The following is an 18387-nucleotide window of genomic DNA, read 5'->3' as shown; positions in this document are numbered from 1 at the left end:
GGGGTCTCTACTCTCTACATTCAGAACAGGAAGTCTCTGCTCTCTACATTCAGACCAGGGAGTCTCTACTCTCTACATTCAGAACAGGAAGTCTCTGCTCTCTACATTCAGAACAGGAAGTCTACTCTCTACATTCAGAACAGGAAGTCTCTACTCTCTACATTCAGACCAGGGGGTCTCTACTCTCTAAATTCAGAACAGGAAGTCTCTACTCTCTACATTCAGACCAGGAAGTCTCTACTCTCTACATTCAGACCAGGGGGTCTCTACTCTCTAAATTCAGAACAGGAAGTCTCTACTCTCTAAATTCAGAACAGGAAGTCTCTACTCTCTACATTCAGACCAGGAAGTCTCTACTCTCTACATTCAGTACAGGAAGTCTAATCTCTACATTCAGACCAGAGGGTCTCTACTCTCTACATTCAGACCAGGAAGTCTCTGCTCTCTACATTCAGTACAGGAAGTCTAATCTCTACATTCAGACCAGAGGGTCTCTACTCTCTACATTCAGACCAGGAAGTCTCTACTCTCTACATTCAGACCAGAGGGTCTCTACTCTCTACATTCAGAACAGGAAGTCTCTACTCTCTAAATTCAGAACAGGAAGTCTCTGCTCTCTACATTCAGTACAGGAAGTCTAATCTCTACATTCAGACCAGGAAGTCTCTACTCTCTACATTCAGACCAGAGGGTCTCTACTCTCTACATTCAGAACAGGAAGTCTCTACTCTCTACATTCAGACCAGGAAGTCTCTACTCTCTACATTCAGACCAGGAAGTCTCTACTCTCTACATTCAGACCAGGAAGTCTCTACTATCTACATTCAGACCAGGAAGTCTCTACTCTCTACATTCAGACCAGGAAGTCTCTACTCTCTACATTCAGACCAGGAAGTCTCTACTCTCTACATTCAGACCAGGAAGTCTCTACTCTCTACATTCAGACCAGGAAGTCTCTACTCTCTACATTCAGACCAGGGAGTCTCTACTCTCTACATTCAGACCAGGGGGTCTCTACTCTCTACATTCAGACCAGGGAGTCTCTACTCTCTACATTCAGACCAGAGGGTCTCTACTCTCTACATTCAGAACAGGGAGTCTCTACTCTCTACATTCAGACCAGAGGGTCTCTACTCTCTACATTCAGACCAGAGGGTCTCTACTCTCTACATTCAGACCAGAGGGTCTCTACTCTCTACATTCAGACCAGGAAGTCTCTACTCTCTACATTCAGACCAGGAAGTCTCTACTCTCTACATTCAGACCAGAGGGTCTCTACTCTCTACATTCAGACCAGGAAGTCTCTACTCTCTACATTCAGACCAGGAAGTCTCTACTCTCTACATTCAGACCAGGGGGTCTCTACTCTCTACATTCAGACCAGGAAGTCTCTACTCTCTACATTCAGACCGGGAAGTCTCTACTCTCTACATTCAGACCAGGGGGTCTCTACTCTCTACATTCAGACCAGGAAGTCTCTACTCTCTACATTCAGACCAGGGGGTCTCTACTCTCTACATTCAGAACAGGAAGTCTCTGCTCTCTACATTCAGACCAGGGAGTCTCTACTCTCTACATTCAGAACAGGAAGTCTCTGCTCTCTACATTCAGAACAGGAAGTCTACTCTCTACATTCAGAACAGGAAGTCTCTACTCTCTACATTCAGACCAGGGGGTCTCTACTCTCTAAATTCAGACCAGGAAGTCTCTACTCTCTACATTCAGACCAGGAAGTCTCTACTCTCTACATTCAGACCAGGGGGTCTCTACTCTCTAAATTCAGAACAGGAAGTCTCTACTCTCTAAATTCAGACCAGGAAGTCTCTACTCTCTACATTCAGACCAGGAAGTCTCTACTCTCTACATTCAGTACAGGAAGTCTAATCTCTACATTCAGACCAGAGGGTCTCTACTCTCTACATTCAGACCAGGAAGTCTCTACTCTCTACATTCAGACCAGAGGGTCTCTACTCTCTACATTCAGAACAGGAAGTCTCTACTCTCTAAATTCAGAACAGGAAGTCTCTGCTCTCTACATTCAGTACAGGAAGTCTAATCTCTACATTCAGACCAGGAAGTCTCTACTCTCTACATTCAGACCAGAGGGTCTCTACTCTCTACATTCAGAACAGGAAGTCTCTACTCTCTACATTCAGACCAGGAAGTCTCTACTCTCTACATTCAGACCAGGAAGTCTCTACTCTCTACATTCAGACCAGGAAGTCTCTACTATCTACATTCAGACCAGGAAGTCTCTACTCTCTACATTCAGACCAGGAAGTCTCTACTCTCTACATTCAGACCAGGAAGTCTCTACTCTCTACATTCAGACCAGGAAGTCTCTACTCTCTACATTCAGACCAGGAAGTCTCTACTCTCTACATTCAGACCAGGGAGTCTCTACTCTCTACATTCAGACCAGGGGGTCTCTACTCTCTACATTCAGACCAGGGAGTCTCTACTCTCTACATTCAGAACAGGAAGTCTCTACTCTCTATATTCAGACCAGGAAGTCTCTACTCTCTACATTCAGAACAGGAAGTCTCTAGACAATTCCTCCTTGGAATCAAGCTCTCCAACCTCTCCTGTTTCAGAACAACAGCTTGTGTCAGTTATGCTATTCTTTCCGCTGGCTGCCAAATGTCTAAGAAGCAGCCATCATATTTCATGTTTGTCAGCCTAGAAGATCTTCCTGATCCCCAAACACAGTACTTAGCTTAGAAGATAAACAGGAAATGATGCTATCTTTACCTTCGTCCAGCTACAGAAACATGAAAGAAGCCATTGTTTACACCCCCATAGTGATGCATCACGTAACAAACATTTTTATAACATTCCAGTATTTTTGACAATTTATCCAACTTTGCTCAACAAAACTGCAAACTCACTCCACACACCAGACCTGAGTACTGAATGCAGTCCATAAACTGGAAAGATAACAGATTCTAAGATGAGTCTGTAGGTCCCAAAGACTCCTTAGATGACCAGCTGTGGAACAGACAGACCACAGACTACAGAGCAGGTGAAACCTATAGAAACGACCCTACCCCCCAGAACGTTACCCTAGAACCAACCCTACACCCCAGAACGTTGCCCTAGAACCAACCCTACCCCCCAGAACGTTACCCTAGAACCAACCCTACCCCCCAGAACGTTACCCTAGAACCAACCCTACCCACAGAACGTTACCCTAGAACCAACCCTACCCCCCAGAACGTTACCCTATAACCAACCCTACCCCCCAGAACGTTATCCTAGAACCAACTCTACCCCCCAGTACGTTATCCTAGAACGTTATCCTAGAACCAATCCTACGCCCCCAGAATGTTACCCTAGAACCAACCCTTCCCCCCAGGTTACCCTAAAACCAACCCTCCCCTCAGGTTACCCGAGAACCAACCCTTCCCCCCTGGTTATCTTAGAACCAACCCTTCCCCCATGTTACCTTAGAACCAACCCTAACCCCCTGAATGTTACCCTAGAACCAACAGTACCACCAAGGTTACCCTAGAACCAACCCTTCTCCCCAGGTTACCCTAGAACCAACCCTACCCCCCAGGTTACCCTGCCATAGGAGAATACTACAACCATGTTACAGCCCCAAGGATGTTACCTGGCTGTAAACCTCAACCTGCACCATCCCCAGAACCCTACCCTAACCTTGACCCTAACCCTCAGGTAGGAAGTGTTCCAGTTACCTGGTGAAGCGTAGCACCTTGGAGATGAGTCCGGTGGCCAGGCGGTTGACACTGGTCTCAGAGGGGGACTTGCACAGCGCCCTGTCTGACCGCCTCAGCTCTCCCGGCCCCGTCCCCAGGCCTACATCCTCCTTCTTCTGCTTCCTCCGGAGCTTCCTCCTGTAGAAGGCCCCTAGCAGCTCCATGGTACAGTACTGTACGACACAACACCCTGCTTGGTCTGCTAACGTTACCGATCAACTCTAAAATGACAGGCGGTGGGCAGAGGCTGGCGGGGTAGGCTAGCGAAGGAGGGTTAGAGACGGACGTCGTTAAACCAGCACGCAATTAGACGTCATTACCTCGCTAACATACGACGAAGCATGAAGTAAACATCCTGCCCTGCGATGCTCTGGACACTGGGAACTAACAGAGAGAAGGAGAAGGAGGTAGAGAGAGAGGGAGAGACTCAGTCCTTATTCAATATCTAAGGCCCAGAAATGAATTTGAACGCTCAGAGGGGAAACCCAACCCATGATAGCATGTGATCACACAGACACACTGAACAATGCCTCTAATATTTTCTCTTCTTCTCTCCTCTTATGCATCCCAAATGGAACCCTATTCCCCCTATTCCCTGCTATTGACCAGGACCCTATTCCCTACTGTTGACCAGGACCCTATTCTCTACTGTTGACCAGGACCCTATTCTCTACTGTTGACCAGGGCCCTATTCCCTACTGTTGACCAGGGCCCTATTCTCTAAGTTGACCAGGGCCCTATTCCCTACTGTTGACCAGGACCCTATTCTCTACTGTTGACCAGGGCCCTATTCTCTACTGTTGACCAGGACCCTATTCTCTACTGTTGACCAGGGCCCTATTCTCTACTGTTGACCAGGGCCCTATTCTCTACTGTTGACCAGGGCCCTATTCCCGACTGTTGACCAGGGCCCTATTCTCTACTGTTGACCAGGGCCCTATTCTCTACTGTTGACCAGGGCCCTATTCTCTACTGTTGACCAGGACCCTATTCCCTACTGTTGACCAGGGCCCTATTCTCTACTGTTTACCAGGGCCCTATTCTCTACTGTTGACCAGGGCCCTATTCTCTACTGTTGACCAGGGCCCTATTCTCTACTGTTGACCAGGACCCTATTCCCTACTGTTGACCAGGGCCCTATTCTCTACTGTTGACCAGGACCCTATTCTCTACTGTTGACCAGGGCCCTATTCTCTACTGTTGACCAGGGCCCTATTCCCGACTGTTGACCAGGGCCCTATTCTCTACTGTTGACCAGGGCCCTATTCTCTACTGTTGACCAGGGCCCTATTCTCTACTGTTGACCAGGGCCCTATTCTCTACTGTTGACCAGGACCCTATTCCCTACTGTTGACCAGGGCCCTATTCTCTACTGTTGACCAGGACCCTATTCCCTACTGTTGACCAGGGCCCTATTCTCTACTGTTGACCAGGACCCTATTCTCTACTGTTGACCAGGGCCCTATTCTCTACTGTTGACCAGGGCCCTATTCCCGACTGTTGACCAGGGCTCTACATGAAATAGGGGGCCATTTGAGGGGCACCCTATCAGTCGACACGTGACTCTCGTCCTAGTCATCGAGCGGACCCACACCCAGAGGCCATTAGGCAGGCTCTGAGCAAACATGAAGAGAGGCTGTAGTTCAGGAGAATTATCATCTAGCTACATCAATTATCTGTCATTATTCAGGGTGTGTCTGTCTGTCAGTTGGCTTCCTGTCATGGGTGTTGACATGATGGGTACACAGTCCTTTGGCTACTGGAGGAGATGAATGTGGTCTCTACAGTGAGTGAATGGGATGTTTTTATCAGACATGGATGTGGTCTCTACAGTGGAGGAGATGGATGTGGTCTCTACAGTGGAGGAGATGGATGTGGTCTCTACAGTGAGTGACTGGGATGTTTTTATCAGAGATGGATGTGGTCTCTACAGTGAGTGACTGGGATGTTTTTATCAGAGATGGATGTGGTCTCTACAGTGAGTGACTGGGATGTTTTTATCAGACATGGATGTGGTCTCTACAGTGGAGGAGATGGATGTGGTCTCTACAGTGAGTGACTGGGATGTTTTTATCAGAGATGGATGTGGTCTCTACAGTGAGTGAATGGGATGTTTTTATCAGAGATGGATGTGGTCTCTACAGTGAGTGAATGGGATGTTTTTATCAGAGATGGATGTGGTCTCTACAGTGAGTGAATGGGATGTTTTTATCAGAGATGGATGTGGTCTCTACAGTGGAGGAGATGGATGTGGTCTCTACAGTGAGTGAATGGGATGTTTTTATCAGAGATGGATGTGGTCTCTACAGTGAGTGAATGGGATGTTTTTATCAGAGATGGATGTGGTCTCTACAGTGGAGGAGATGGATGTGGTCTCTACAGTGGAGGAGATGGATGTGGTCTCTACAGTGGAGGAGATGGATGTGGTCTCTACAGTGGAGGAGATGGATGTGGTCTCTACAGTGAGTGAATGGGATGTTTTTATCAGAGATGGATATGGTTTTCTCCTGAGGTGAATAAGGGCACTAGGTAATATAGGAAGGATTGGGTATCTGTTTGTGAAGTAGCCGACTAGATGATGAATAAGAATATGAACACACACACACACACACACACACACACACACACACACACACACACACACACACACACACACACACACACACACACACACACACACACACACACACACACACACACACACACACACACACACACACACACACCCCTCTAAGCAAAGGGCCTGGCATGAGCATAGGAAGCCGACTGAAGTGTGCAACAAAGCTACTGAACAGCCATGACACCCAACCCAACCTTCTACAAAGGGATGTGTCCCATTATCCCTCAGTTTCCCCAGGGAGGACGGATTCTCCCGCCTGCTGACACTCCCATTATCCCTCAGTTTCCCCAGGGAGGACGGATTCTCCCGCCTGCTGACACTCCCATTATCCCTCAGTTTCCCCAGGGAGGACAGATTCTCCCGCCTGCTGACACTCTCATTATCCCTCAGTTTACCCAGGGAGGACGGATTCTCCCGCCTGCTGACTCTCCCATTATCCCTCAGTTTCCCCAGGGAGGACGGATTCTCCCGCCTGCTGACACTCCCATTATCCCTCAGTTTCCCCAGGGAGGACGGATTCTCCCGCCTGCTGACTCTCCCATTATCCCTCAGTTTCCCCAGGGAGGACGGATTCTCCCGCCTGCTGACACTCCCATGAAACCCTCAGTTTCCCCAGGGAGGACGGATTCTCCCGCCTGCTGACACTCCCATGAAACCCAACCTTCGGGAATTGAACCCAAACAACGTCCTGAGCGCTGAGACAGAAGAGGGGCCCCGAGTGAGTAGCGGAGGAGAGAAGAGAAGAGAAACACAAACAACATTATTCACAAAGTGTCTTAGGGTGGGCTGATCTAGGATCAGTTTTGCATTTCAGATCATAATTATATGGACCTGGAAGGACCTGATCCTAGATCAGCACCTTTACACTGAGATGCTTTGTGAATATGGGCCCAGCAGACCAGTTTCATTCTCAACAACATCATCCCCCCCATTGAAGGGCTGTTCTTTGTAATCTGTGGTCAGGCCATAGAGAGAGAGAGACAGAGAGAGAGAGAGAGAGAGACAGAGAGAGAGAGAGAGAGGGAACGAGAGAGAGAGAGAGAGAGACAGACCAACAGGGTGTGTCTCTGAAACAGAAACCTTATCTCTACTGTGGGAACGAACACAGTCTGTCCGGATAATCTTTTGATCTGAGAGGAAACTGAAATTGGAGAGGGGATTAGATGGAGAGGGGGAGAGGAGGAGGGAGAACGACAGGACAGGTCAGTACCTCAACACTGTACTATCTGACCAGACTAGAGGGAGGAGGAGGGGGAGGAGGAGAATGAGGAGGAGAAAGAGGACAAGGAGGTGAGGCCAGAGGAACAGCAGCTCAACGCTGAACTGTCTGACCAGTCACCTCACTTCCTGGGCATGCTGCTATATCCTAACATCATCTGGGAGTTAGAGTAGGGAGTTGTGGGGGATTCCTTAACTTCCACAAGGACTATGGGGTGGGGGGGATTCCTTAACTTCCACAAGGACTGTGGGGTGGGGGGGATTCCTTAACTTCCACAAGGACTGTGGGGTGGGGGGGGATTCCTTAACTTCCAGAGGGACTGGGGGGGTGGGGGGATTCCTTAACTTCCAGAGGGACTGGGGGGGTGGGGGGGATTCCTTAACTTCCAGAGGGACTGTGGGGTGGGGGGATTCCTTAACTTCCAGAAGGACTGGGGGGTGGGGGGATTCCTTAAGGTGCAGAACATTCTACAGAGTTCTCTGTCAGGGAGGGACGAGGGATGTGTGTATTTACATGGGACGGCCTAAAAACACATCACTTCGTTACAAGTGACTTTTCGTGACAGCATTTTTGCTAATCCTAACCCTTTTCCTAACCTTAGACACATTCTCCTAACCTGCTATGTTAATTCTCCTAACCTGCTACGTTAATTATCCTAACCTGCTACGTTAATTCTCCTAACCTGCTACGTTAATTATCCTAACCTGCTACGTTAATTATCCTAACCTGCTACGTTAATTCTCCTAACCTGCTACGTTAATTCTTCTAACCTGCTCCGTTAATTTTCCTAACCTGCTCCGTTAATTTTCCTAACCTGCAAAGTTAATTCTCCTAACCTGCTACGTTAATTCTTCTAACCTGCAAATTTAATTCTCCTAACCTGCAAAGTTAATTCTCCTAACCTGCAAAGTTAATTCTCCTAACCTGCTACGTTAATTCTCCTATCCTGTTATGTTAATTCTCCTAACCTGCTTCGTTAATTCTACTAACCTGCTACATTCATTCTCCTATCCTGCAAAGTTAATTTTCCTAACCTGCAAAGTTAATTCTCCTAACTTGCAAAGTTAATTCTTCTAACCTGCTATGTTAATTCTCCTAACCTGCAAAGTTAATTCTCCTAACTTGCAAAGTTAATTAGTCTAACCTGCTACGTGAATTCTCCTAACCTGCTACGTTAGTTCTCCTAACCTGCTACGTTAATTATCCTAACCTGCTACGTTAATTATCCTAACCTGCTACGTTAATTCTCCTAACCTGCTACGTTAGTTCTCCTAACCTGCTACGTTAGTTCTACTAACCTGCTACATTAATTCTCCTAACCTACAAGGCTATGCTAGGTAAAGTGCCGCCTTATCTCAGTTCACTGGTCACGATGGCTACACCCACCCGTAGCACGCGCTCCAGCAGGTGTATCTCACTGATCATCCCTAAAGCCAAAACCTCATTTGGACGCCTTTCCTTCCAGTTCTCTGCTGCCTGCGACTGGAACGAATTGCAAAAATCTCTGAAGTTGGAGACTTTTATCTCCCTCAACAACTTTAAAAATCTGCTATCCGAGCAGCTAACCGATCGCTGCAGCTGTACATAGTCCATCTGTAAACTACCCACCCAATTTACCTACCTCACCCCCCATACTGCTTTTATTTATTTACTTTTCTGCTCTTTTGCACACCAGTATCTCTTCTTGCACATGATCATCTGATGATTTATCACTCCAGTGTTAATCTGCTAAATTGTAATTACTCGATTTATTGCCTACCTCATGCTTTTTGCACACATTGTATATAGATTCTCTTTTTTCTACCATGTTATTGACTTGTTTATTGTTTACTCCATGTGTAACTCTGTGTTGTTGTCTGTTCACACTGCTATGCTTTATCTTGGCCAGGTCGCAGTTGCAAATGAGAACTTGTTCTCAACTAGCCTACCTGGTTAAATAAAGGTGAAATAAAAAATAAAATAAAATTACCTGCTATGTTAATTTTCCTAACCTGCTATGTTAATTCTCCTAACCTGCTACATTAATTCTCCTAACCTGCAAAGTTAATTCTCCTAACTTGCAAAGTTAATTCTCCTAACCTGCAAAGTTAATTCTCCTAACCTGCAAAGTTAATTCTTCTAACCTGCTATGTAAAATTCTCCTAACCTGCTACGTTAATTCTCCTAACCTGCTACGTTAATTCACCTAACCTGCTTCGTTAATTCTCCTAACCTGCTACGTTAGTTCTCCTAACCTGCTATGTTAATTCTCCTAACCTGCTACGTTAATTCTCCTAACCTGCTACATTAATTCTCCTAACCTGCTACGTTAATTCTCCTAACCTGCTAAGAAAAGTTATAGCTCTATCGAAGAGGTGTGTTTTCAGGGAGTCCCGTAATTACACAGAGTCAGTTCTGATCCTACCACCCAGTCCCATGAGGGTACTATGGCCCACTTCCTGTCCCCTGCATCTCCCTTCTGGTCCCTCTACACCCCTGTCCCAGGCTGTATAGCTCCGCCCCGGTCCCAGGCTGTATAGCTCCGCCCCGGTCCCAGGCTGTATAGCTCCGCCCCTGTCCCAGGCTGTATAGCTCCGCCCCTGTCCCAGGCTGTTTCTGCTTCCCCTGGCCGCTTGGCTCTATCAGATCACGGCCCTTCATCTTTCCCTCGATCCTGACTAGTCTCCCAGTCTCTGCCACTGAAAAACATCCCCACAGCATGATGCTTCACCGTGCTTCACCGTAGGGATGGTGCCAGATTTCCTCCAGACGTGACGCTTGGCATTCAGGCCAAAGAGTTAAATCTTGGTTTCATCAGACCAGATAATCTTGTTTCTCATGGTCTGAGAGTCTTTAGGTGCCTTTAAGGAAACTCCAAGCAGGCTGTCATGTGCCTTTTACTGAGGAGTGGCTTCCGTCTGGCCACTCTACCATAAAGGCCTGATTGGTGGAGTGCTGCAGAGATGGTTGTCCTTCTGGAGGGTTCTCCCATTTCCACAGAGAAACTCTAGATCTCTGTCAGAGTGACCATCAGGTTCTTGGTCACTTCCCTGACCAAGGCCCTTCTCCACCCATTGCTCAGTTTGGCGGGGCGGCCAGCTCCAGGAAGAGTCTTGGTGGTTCCAAACTTCTTCTATTTAAGAATGATGGAGGCCATTGTGTTCTTGGGTGACCTTCAATGCTGCAGAAATGTTTTGGTACTCTTCCTCAGATTTTAGACAAAGCGCTGTAACGTAACAAAATATTGAAAAAGTAAAGGGTTCTGAATAGTTTCCGAGGGCACTGTTGGTAATAGGGTGCCATTTGGGATACATCCAGACAACAGACGGAAGACAGAACGTTTAGAACACTGTTGAATTATTCAGTTCACTTTGAACATTCCACTGAAACGGTACTAACTGAAATGGCCGGTGCTCCACTCCACTACGTCCTTGGACGGCTTGATCCGATCTGTTTGGTCCTATTTATCAAGACGGTCTGTCTGTTTTTAAAGAGCTCTACTTCTATTTATGCACAGAAGATAATTTGGGATTTTGGCAATGAGGCCCTTTATCTACTTCCCCAGAGTCAGATGAACTCACGGATATTATTTTTATGTGTTCAGTTTGAACAAAGTTGCCAACTAGCGTTAGCGCAATAACTAGAAGTCTATGGGTATCTATTACAATGACTGGAAGTCTATGGGTTTCTGCTAGCATACTAGTAGATACCCATAGACTTAAAGGCATTGTGCTAACGCTAGTTAGCATTGTCTCACGAAACACAATGTCCTTCCTGTACTGAACGCAGAGACATAAAAATGGTATTTAAAAAATGTTATTTATAACAAAATCCCTTTAAAAATGTTCTGTTGTGATGAGGATCTAGGAGAAAGGTAACTGTTCTGTTGTGATGAGGATCTAGGAGAAAGGTAACTGTTCTGTTGTGATGAGGATCTAGGAGAAAGGTAACTGTTCTGTTGTGATGAGGATCTAGGAGAAAGGTAACTGTTCTGTTGTGATGGGGATCTAGGAGAAAGGTAACTGTTCTGTTGTGATGGGGATCTAGGAGAAAGGTAACTGTTCTGTTGTGATGGGGATGTAGGAGAAAGGTAACTGTTCTGTTGTGATGGGGATGTAGGAGAATGGAAACTGTTCTGTTGTGATGGGGATGTAGGAGAATGGAAACTGTCTATTGTGATGGGGATGGAGGAGAATGGTAACTGTCTGTTGTGATGGGGATGGAGGAGAATGGAAACTGTCTATTGTGACGGGGATGGAGGAGAATGGAAACTGTCTATTGTGACGGGGATGGAGGAGAATGGAAACTGTCTATTGTGACGGGGATGGAGGAGAATGGAAACTGTCTATTGTGACGGGGATGGTGGAGAATGGAAACTGTCTATTGTGACGGGGATGGAGGAGAATGGAAACTGTCTATTGTGATGGGGATGGAGGAGAATGGAAACTGTCTATTGTGATGGGGATGGAGGAGAATCGAAACTGTCTATTGTGACGGGGATGGAGGAGAATGGAAACTGTCTATTGTGATGGGGATGGTGGAGAATGGAAACTGTCTATTGTGACGGGGATGGTGGAGAATGGAAACTGTCTATTGTGACGGGGATGGTGGAGAATGGAAACTGTCTGTTGTGACGGGGATGGAGGAGAATGGAAACTGTCTATTGTGACGGGGATGGAGGAGAATGGAAACTGTCTATTGTGATGGGGATGGAGGAGAATGGAAACTGTCTATTGTGATGGGGATGGAGGAGAATGGAAACTGTCTGTTGTGACGGGGATGGAGGAGAATGGAAACTGTCTATTGTGATGGGGATGGAGGAGAATGGAAACTGTCTATTGTGACGGGGATGGAGGAGAATGGAAACTGTCTGTTGTGACGGGGATGGAGGAGAATGGAAACTGTCTATTGTGACGGGGATGGAGGAGAATGGAAACTGTCTATTGTGATGGGGATGGAGGAGAATGGAAACTGTCTATTGTGATGGAGATGGTGGAGAATGGAAACTGTCTATTGTGACGGGGATGGAGGAGAATGGGGAAACTGTATATTGTGACGGGGATGGAGGAGAATGGAAACTGTCTATTGTGATGAGGATGGAGGAGAATGGAAACTGGGAAAGGAGCAGTGTGTAACTGTTTTGTGTTGCCTGGTTACCTCAGACTGAATGCTCTCAGTCTGGTTTAACCAGGTTAGTAGGAGGATGTTAGGATGTCCTCCGTAGAGGTCCTGTTTGGTTTTGATGAGAGATGAGGCCAGGTAGTTAATAAGATGCTACACTCTTAGAAAAAAGGGTTCCAAAAAGGTTATTTGGCTGTCCCCATAGGAGAACCCTTTTTAGTTCCAGGTAGAACCCTTTTGGGTTCCATGTAGAACCCTCTCTGGAAAAGGTTTTACATGGAACCCAAAAGGGTTCTACCTGGAACCAAAAGGGTTCTTCAAAGCATTCTCTATGTGGGCAGCCGAAGGACCCTTTTAGGATCTAGATATCACCTTTTTCTCTAAAAGTGTAGGGTGTCCTTTGCACAGAGGAAAACAGCAGGAGAGCTCCCGGGTCACATGCTATGTTATGTTATCCCCACACAGCCATGCACATACTGTGGCATCATCAGTCTTAAAACACACACGATGAGCCGTCAAAACACACACACACACACTGATTACTCCACTCTGATAGAAGCTAAAGCCAATGCCAATGTTTTCTCAAACTGCATGGCACACACAGCAGAGGACAGGACAGAGTCTCAGTCGTCAGGACGCCCCCTGGCCTGCGTGGTCTGTCTGTCTGTCTGTCTGTCTGTCTGTCTGTCTGTCTGTCTGTCTGACAACTGTAAAACTGTCACTAACTGCCATGTCTTCCTGTTACTGCCATGTCTTCCTGTTACTACCGTGTCTTCCTGTTACTACCGTGTCTTCCTGTTACTACAATGTCTTCCTGTTACTACCATGTCTTCCTGTTACTGCCATGTCTTCCTGTTACTACCATGTCTTCCTGTTACTACTATGTCTTCCTGTTACTACCATGTCTTCCTGTTACTGCCATGTCTTCCTGTTACTACCATGTCTTCCTGTTACTACCATGTCTTCCTGTTACTACAATGTCTTCCTGTTACTACCAAGTCTTCCTGTTACTACCATGTCTTCCTGTTACTGCCATGTCTTCCTGTTACTACCATGTCTTCCTGTTACTACCATGTCTTCCTGTTACTACCATGTCTTCCTGTTACTACTATGTCTTCCTGTTACTGCCATGTCTTCCTGTTACTACTATGTCTTCCTGTTACTACCATGTCTTCCTGTTACTACTATGTCTTCCTGTTACTACCATGTCTTCCTGTTACTACTATGTCTTCCTGTTACTGCCATGTCTTCCTGTTACTACTATGTCTTCCTGTTACTACCATGTCTTCCTGTTACTGCCATGTCTTCCTGTTACTACCATGTCTTCCTGTTACTGCCATGTCTTCCTGTTACTGCCATGTCTTCCTGTTACTACCATGTCTTCCTGTTACTACCATGTCTTCCTGTTACTACAATGTCTTCCTGTTACTACCAAGTCTTCCTGTTACTACCATGTCTTCCTGTTACTGCCATGTCTTCCTGTTACTACCATGTCTTCCTGTTACTACCATGTCTTCCTGTTACTACCATGTCTTCCTGTTACTACTATGTCTTCCTGTTACTGCCATGTCTTCCTGTTACTACTATGTCTTCCTGTTACTACCATGTCTTCCTGTTACTACTATGTCTTCCTGTTACTACCATGTCTTCCTGTTACTACTATGTCTTCCTGTTACTACCATGTCTTCCTTTTACTACCATGTCTTCCTGTTACTACCATGTCTTCCTGTTACTACCATGTCTTCCTGTTACTACTATGTCTTCCTGTTACTACCATGTCTTCCTGTTACTGCCATGTCTTCCTGTTACTACCATGTCTTCCTGTTACTACCGTGTCTTCCTGTTACTACCGTGTCTTCCTGTTACTACCATGTCTTCCTGTTACTACCATGTCTTCCTGTTACTACCATGTCTTCCTGTTACTACCATGTCTTCCTGTTACTGCCATGTCTTCCTGTTACTACTATGTCTTCCTGTTATTGCCATGTCTTCCTGTTACTACCATGTCTTCCTGTTACTACCGTGTCTTCCTGTTACTACCGTGTCTTCCTGTTACTACCATGTCTTCCTGTTACTACCATGTCTTCCTGTTACTACCATGTCTTCCTGTTACTACCATGTCTTCCTGTTACTACCATGTCTTCCTGTTACTACCATGTCTGTCTGTCTGTCTGTCTGTCTGTCTGTCTGTCTGTCTGTCTGTCTACCACTTTATTCCTATCTATCTATCTATCTATCTATCTATCTATCTATACTGCTCTATTGCTATCTATCTATATTGCACTCCACACTGCCCTTTCCCACTTGGATAAAAGGAGCACCTATGTGAGAATGCTGTTCATTGACTACAGCTCAGCGTTCAACAGCATAGTGCCCTCAAAGCTCACCACTTAGCTAAGGACCCGGGGACTAAACACCCCCCTCTGCAACTGGATCCTGCACTTCCCGACGGGCTGCCCTAAAGTGGTGAGGGTGGGCAGCAACACATCGGGGTCCCTCAGGGGTGCGTGCTTAGTCCCCTCCTGTACTCCCTGTTCACCCACGACTGCATGGCCGTGCACGACTCAAACACCCTCATTAAATTTGCCGACAACACGGCATGGTAGGCCTGATCCGCCTATAGGGAGAAGGTCAGAGACCTGGCCGTGTGGTGCCAGGACAACAACCTCTCCCTCAATGTGAGCAAGACAAAGGAGCTGATCGTGGACTACAGGAAACGGAGGGCAGAGCACGCCCCCATTGACATCGATGGGACTGAAGTGGAGCGGGTCGAGAAATTCCTCTCTGTCCACTTCACAAAAAATTTTGACTGGCTGCATCACTGCTTGGTATGGCAACTGCAACGCCCTCGATCACATGGTGCTAAAGAGGGTAGTATGTACGGCCCAGTATATCACTGAGGCCGAGCTCCCTGCCATCCAGGACCTCTATTTCAGGTGGTGTCAGAGGAAGGCCCTAAAAATTGTCAAAGACTCCAGCCACCCAAGTCATAGACTGTTCTCTCTGCTATCGTACGGCAAACGGTACCGATGAACCAAGCCTGGAACCAACAGGACCTTGAACAGCTTCTACCCTCAAGCCACACGACTGCTAAATAGTTAAGTAGTTAACCAATATCTACCCAGACTATCTGCACTGACTCTATTAGCACAAACCTTTTGGACACATATCAACCTCAATTACCTCGTATTCCTGCACATCAACACATTACTGGTACACCTTGTATATAGCCTAGTTATCATTACTCAGTACTGGTACACCTTGTATATAGCCTAGTTATCATTAGTACTGGTACCCCTTGTATATAGCCTAGTTATCATTACTCAGTACTGGTACCCCTTGTATATAGCCTAGTTATCATTAGTACTGGTACCCCTTGTATATAGCCTAGTTATCATTAGTACTGGTACCCCTTGTATATAGCCTAGTTATCATTAGTACTGGTACCCCTTGTATATAGCCTAGTTATCATTAGTACTGGTACCCCTTGTATATAGCCTAGTTATCATTACTCAGTACTGGTACCCCTTGTATATAGCCTAGTTATCATTAGTACTGGTACCCCTTGTATATAGCCTAGTTATCATTACTCATTGTGTATCTATTATTACTTGTATTATTACTTATTTAACTTTTCTATTATTTATCTATTTTCTTTCTCTCTATTGTTGGGAAGGGCCCATGAGTAAGTATTTCACTGTTAGTCTCTACCTGTTGTTTACAAAACATGTGACGAATACAATTTGATTCCTGTCACTAACATGACTTCCTGTATAAATTCCCCCTTATTTCCTGTTTCCTGCAGCGTGAGAGACATGAAGATTGGAAATGGTCATAACAATGGTTGGAGACAGGAGCATCCCTAAGAGCTTCCTTCCTATGTGGGCCCTGGTCAAAAGAAGTGCACCATATATGGAAAAGGGTACCATCTGGGACACAGCACTTCTCTTCCTGAACCAGACAGGAAAAGCTGACAGGGCCGATAGCTATGAATATCTATCCCCTCTCGCTGAACTTTTTACCTCTCTCTGTCTCTCTCTTATTCTATCTCTCTTTCTCTATCCTTTTTATCTTCCTTTCTCAATCTCTCATTATCTCTCTCTCCTCTTCTCTCTCTCTCTTTCAATCTCTGTCTAGATTTCTTTCGGTCTCTCTCCCTCTTTCAACTCTCGCCCTCCCTCTCTCTATGTCTCTTTCTCTCTCTTTCACTGTTTATATCTCTCTCCCTCTCCCTCTCTCTCTATCTGTCTCTTTCTCTCTTTCACTCTGTTTATATATCTCTCTCTACTCTCTCTCTCTCTCTCTCTCTCTCTCTCTCTCTCTCTCTCTCTCTCTTTCAACTCTCTCCCTATCTGTCTCTTTCTTTCTCTCTCTTTCACTCTGTTTATATCTCTCTCTCCATCTGTCTCTTTCTGTCTCTTTCACTCTGTTTATCTCTCTCTCTCTCGCTCTCTCTCTCCCTCTCTCCATCTGTCTCTTTCTCTCTCTTTCACTCTGTTTATCTCTCTCTCTCTCTCTCTCTCTCCATCTGTCTCTTTCTCTCTCTTTCACTCTGTTTATATCTCTCTCTCTCTCTCTCTCTCCCCCATCAAAACAAAGTCAAACATAAAAAGACTCTGACTCAAATCTCAGTCCAAGTAGAGTCAAAGATGTGCCACACCCAGATACACAAACACAGACAGAATGCAAACATTACCAACACAGACCCAAAACCCTTGTAGTGTTCAGAAACACACCCAAACAGACATACTGTACACACAGTATATCCAGCCAGGCGACTGTATGTGGAACCGCTGTGAAATGCTTAGCAAGTTAGCAGTGTGCGCTAGTAACGTTTCAATCAGTGACGTCACTCGCTCTGAGACCTTGAAGTAGTTGCTTCCCTTTTCTCTGCAAGGGCAGAGGCATTTGTGGAGTGATAGGTAACGCCGCTTCGTAGGAGGCAGTTCAGAGGGTCTCTGGTTCGAGCCCAGGTTGCGGTGAGAAGAGGGACAGAAGCAAACCGTTTACAGAAGTACTCACTACTCACACAGAGCCTTATAGGGCTGGTTTCCCTGACCAAGATTAAACCTAGTCGTGGACTAAAAAGCATATTCAATAGAGAATATATATTAAAATAGCTTCTTAGTCCAGGGTTAGGTTTAATCTGTGTCCGGTAAACTTGCCCATAGAGGCATACAGAGACCGGCCCAGGACCTGACCTGTTTTTGATGCGTAGTTTAACTCCTCCAGAACATCCTCCTCGATTCTCTCTGGGGGGTCCGTGAATGGAGGAGAGGGGGGTGTGGTGGTCCGAGGGAGGGCCGATGGTGGGTAGGGGGGTGAGGGTGGGCAGGGTCAGTGGGGTGAGGGTGGGGTCACCACAGCAGGAGCCTGGGCAGCACTCCCTGAGGAAGAGACAGAGATAGTCAGAGCAGTGAGAGGGAAAACACTACTAATAACCACTGTCAGCTGACAGAGTAGCCTACCAACCCGGTACTGACCCCGTACCAACCCAGTACCAACCCAATACCAACCCAGTACCAACCCAATACCAACCCGGCATGTACCAACCCAGTACCAACTCAGCACGTACCAACCCGGCATGTACCAACACACTACCACCCCGGCATGTACCAACCCAGCACGTACCAACCCAGTACCAACCCAACACATACCACCCCGGCATGTACCAACCCGGCATGTACCAACACAGTACCACCCCGGCATGTACCAACCCGGCATGTACC

General features: G+C 46.5%; 1 protein-coding gene across 3 annotated transcripts in view; it reads right to left on the bottom strand.

The window, feature by feature from the left end:
- Positions 1-18387, bottom strand: part of LOC129812851 (protein Shroom3-like) — a 160820-nt gene that overhangs the window by 75241 nt on the left and 67192 nt on the right. For 2 of the 3 annotated variants that reach the window (XM_055864792.1, XM_055864784.1), the window contains one exon: positions 17860-18045. In XM_055864792.1, coding sequence (XP_055720767.1) covers positions 17860-18045 — 186 coding nt within the window. Of the gene's footprint in view, positions 1-3698; positions 5618-17859; positions 18046-18387 lie in introns of those variants that run through there. The other variant, XM_055864800.1, reaches the window with a different exon arrangement.

The sequence above is a fragment of the Salvelinus fontinalis genome, chromosome 2 (genome assembly GCF_029448725.1).
Source record: "Salvelinus fontinalis isolate EN_2023a chromosome 2, ASM2944872v1, whole genome shotgun sequence".
NCBI lineage: Eukaryota > Metazoa > Chordata > Actinopteri > Salmoniformes > Salmonidae > Salvelinus > Salvelinus fontinalis.
The sequence above is the reverse complement of the archived record's forward strand: the minus strand, read 5'-3'. Positions and strand labels throughout refer to the sequence as shown.